Consider the following 3,551-nt stretch of genomic DNA (forward strand, 5'->3'; position numbering starts at 1 on the left):
CTTAGGATCAGATGGCACCAGCGTGACCACACTGGCTTGTCGCCCCTCCTGAGGGCAGAGCCAGCCTCTCTGGCCAGCATTGTCTCCCTGAGCCCAGTGTGGAACATCCAGAATTATTTTCCTGTGACAGTGGACTCAGAGGACGCTGCTAAGCACACAAGCCATGGGGCGGGAGGGGCTGCGACATGCACAGGACACCCTACCGCAGGTGCCTGCTGGAACCGGGCTCTCTGCGGGTGGACGAGCCCGCAGCCCGGACAGCGAGGCAGGGTGACAGCAGAGACCAGCGGGCCTCCAGCTGGCCTGGGAAAAGCCACGAGCCACCCCTGGGGGTCCAGCTTGCACGAAAAATGAGGACGAGGGAACTTGATCCCACTACGAGGTGGCGCTCGGGCCTGGGGAGGCGGGTAGGTGGAAGCACAGCCACGTTGACAGCAGCCGTCCAGGGGAGCGGCTCCCGTCCCCAGAGAGCAGGGCCCTGTGAGGCAAGCCGGGTGTGGACTTCTAACCCAGTGCGCCATGAGGTCCGCCCCGCCCAAAACCTGCCTTCCAGGAAGGCAGGCTGTGGGGGAGCGGGCCTAGGAGGGTCCCCACACCCCCAAAGTTCCCCCCGAACCTGAGGGGCATCAGGTAAACACCCGGGACCTCAGGTAAACTCCAGGACCAGAAACCAGGCGTCCACGGACACACGACACGTCGCCAGGATTTACAAGCCCCGGGCACGGGGGTTTCGCGACATTTCGGATGTTGCTTTCCGAGCTAAACTTTCCTCTACCCCAGGTCGCAGAGACGTGACTTCCAGGCGGAGGCAGCGCCGCCCTCAGCCCCCGGCGGCACCCACGGCAGACGTCGCCGACCCGTCTCCGCGTGTCTTCCCACGCGGATCTCGACCCCCAAAAGATGCTCCAGGAACTACCGCCAATCACTCGACAGGAGGAAGCCATCTGTCACCTGGATCTGTGGTGGCTCGAGTGACAACGTGGCCTGCCAAGCACTGTCCACTTTACCCTGCTCCCGCCCCGGCCGCCACCGGCTCATACACGCCTTCCTGCGACCTAGAAGAGGTGCCCCTGGCCCCAGGCGGGCAGCTCTGTGCCACAACACACTCCTGCGGCCAGGCACCCTCCACAGCCTCACCGGGCAGCCCTGCCCGAGCGGCAGGCCGGAGCCGTGTGGGAGAAGGGGAAGAACCCCACTTTTCGCCAGACCCGACTCCCAAAGAAACACACCCAGTCATATTCAGGCCGGCCATACGCCATATGATAATAAAATAGTCAAGATTCACTTCGTGTAAAACCCCCGGGATCCCAAACGGAACGCCCCAGGGAGTCGCCAGCCGCCCGTCAGGCCCCGTGGGGGTCTGGTCCCGGCCACCAGCAGCAAAGGCGCCACTGCCGCTCACTCTGCAGAGCGTCCCTAAAGGTCCCTGCGCAGTCACCCTCTTTCTGTGCTTAGAAAAGGAAAAGCTGTTCACACAAGTGGGGTGACACGGTGTGACGTGGCGCGGCGTGATGTGGCGTGATGCGGCGTGACGTGGCGTGACGTGGCGTGATGTGGCGCGGACACCACCAGAAGCGCCGGTGGCCGTCTCAAGACGCTCAGGGAGGCTGGTGGTGGCGGTCCCAGCAGCACAGGCAGCAGCCCACGGGGCCCGGCTCTGTCCCAGCCTCAGGGGGGCGGACTGGGTCTGTGCAGGGAAGTCTCTCCCTCCGGGCCACGACTGGCATCCTGCGACTGGTCCCCAGGCCACGTTGCCTCCCTGCTGCCCCAGCCAGGAAGGCGCACCAGATGTCACCTGCACAGCTGCAAGTGTGGGTGACGCTGCAGCTTCTCCATCAGCTCCTCCTCCGTCGGCTCCTCTAGGACATGCCTGCGGAATCGGGGAGATCGGCACTCTGGAGAGAGACCCCGGGCCCCTCTGGGAGCGCAAGCAGAGCTGGGGACGGCCTTGTCCATGCTATCAGAGACGTGCACAAGGGGACGTGGCAAGGACCGGGGACACAAGACCAAGACCCATCTTCGAGATGCTTACGCGGCTCTCTTAAGAGCCCAGGAGAACGCCCCTCGCGCTGGCTGCTGACGCTGGGCAGAGAACGGCTGTGACAGCACAGCCAACGCTCTTGGAGGGACGTCGGGCTGCCCAGAGCCAGGCTATCTTGGGACGACTAGCACCTTTCCCGATGAGAGAAACCGCTGCCAGAGAGGAGGCGCGGGGTGTCCTTGGGCCACCTGTCTGCATCACCAGCCGAGTCACCTGGAGGCTAACGCACCTGAAGGATGCTTCCTTAAATTCGCTCAGCTGGAGAGCGGGCACTCACAGCAGGAGCAAAGGGAGCGCTCCGGGTCCCCACCCTGATCCCGCTGGGAGGCCCGCAGGAGGCAGGTGAGGTGCAGAGTGTCACCATCACAAAAGACACCTGCCTGCCCCCCTCCTCGCCCAGGGGCCACGCACCTGAACAAAAGCTCCAGAGCAGTCATCTCATAGGCGGGGTCCGGGTCCCTGGGGAGGGACTGCAGATGACTGCGGCGGTCCCACTTGTGAAGGAAGTTCTGGGACGCAGGAGGGGTGCAGGGAGGCCAGTGAGTGTGGGCCCTGCAGGAAAACAGCCCCATCCCCACCCCTCCAGGGTCCACCCCAGATACCCGGGTCCAGAGCCAGTAAGGCTACCAGATCCTGCAGGAGCCACCTCCCCAAGCCACCTTCAGACCCCCACCAGCCTCAGCCGGGGGCCTGACAACGAACACCCACAGGTCAAACATCAGGGTGCGCCAAGAGCCTCCCAGCAGCCAGGTGAGCTGCAGTGAGCTCCGCGGAAAGGACAGAGCCACCCGGACCGGCCCGGCCTCTCCCATCCGCGCTCCGGGCGAGCCGGCAGCAGCATCAGCCCAGTCAGCAGGTTAGAAAGCCCCGTGGAACGGACCAGGCAGGAGCCTCCGATACCTCCAGAATCAGAGCCAGAAACAGGTTGACCCAGACGACAGACGACACCAGCCACCACAACACAAAATAGATCTTCGACCACCTGGGGAGGACAAGGAGGCAGCTGCCTGAGCAGAGGGGGATCTTTCAAGCACACGACAGCCCCACTCGGGGTGAGGACTTCAAGAGACAGACTACAAGTGCGGGACAGCTCTGCTGAATCCTGACCAGCAATTCGTCATGGCATTATTCCCACTTCAGAGATGACCAACGCAGGAATGGCCAACGAAGCGCCCAAGGTAGCAGGGCCAGCAGAAGGTGGAGGCAGGGCTAGAACCCAGGACCGCCCCCTGGGCTGGCCTGAGCTCCCCCAGCCCCACGCTGACCTCCTGCACTCAGCCCCACTCCCCAGGCCCCCACCCCCAGGAGTTCCCTGGAGCCGCTGGCTCCTCCCATGCCCCCCCCCCGCCGAGATGCCCAGGAGGTGTGACCCCAAGTCGAGGGCAGGGGTGCAGGATGTGTGCCTCGCACCATGACAGGCGGGGAGCCCGGGACGGGCACTCACGGGCCTGCGTAGCGTCGGTAGGCATCCAGGAACACCTGCCAGTTGTTCACCACCATCACGTTCCAC

The 3,551-nt window shown here is 64.3% G+C and overlaps 1 protein-coding gene across 1 annotated transcript in view; it reads right to left on the reverse strand.

The window, feature by feature from the left end:
• Nucleotides 1-1,238: 1,238 nt before the first annotated feature.
• The window catches only part of TPCN2 (two pore segment channel 2), a 32,173-nt gene continuing 29,860 nt past the window's right edge, over nucleotides 1,239-3,551 (reverse strand). Inside the window, exons 20-23 of the mRNA XM_039840396.1 lie at nucleotides 3,486-3,551; nucleotides 2,942-3,023; nucleotides 2,453-2,550; nucleotides 1,239-1,870 (exon numbers count right to left, since the gene is read on the reverse strand). The exon at nucleotides 3,486-3,551 is cut by the window's right edge and continues 29 nt beyond it. Of these exons, the coding sequence (XP_039696330.1) occupies nucleotides 1,792-1,870; nucleotides 2,453-2,550; nucleotides 2,942-3,023; nucleotides 3,486-3,551 (325 nt within the window). The 3' untranslated portion in view covers nucleotides 1,239-1,791. The remainder of the gene's footprint in view (nucleotides 1,871-2,452; nucleotides 2,551-2,941; nucleotides 3,024-3,485) is intronic.

The sequence above is a fragment of the Pteropus medius genome, unplaced genomic scaffold (assembly GCF_902729225.1).
Source record: "Pteropus medius unplaced genomic scaffold, Ma_sr-lr_union100, whole genome shotgun sequence".
Lineage (NCBI taxonomy): Eukaryota > Metazoa > Chordata > Mammalia > Chiroptera > Pteropodidae > Pteropus > Pteropus medius.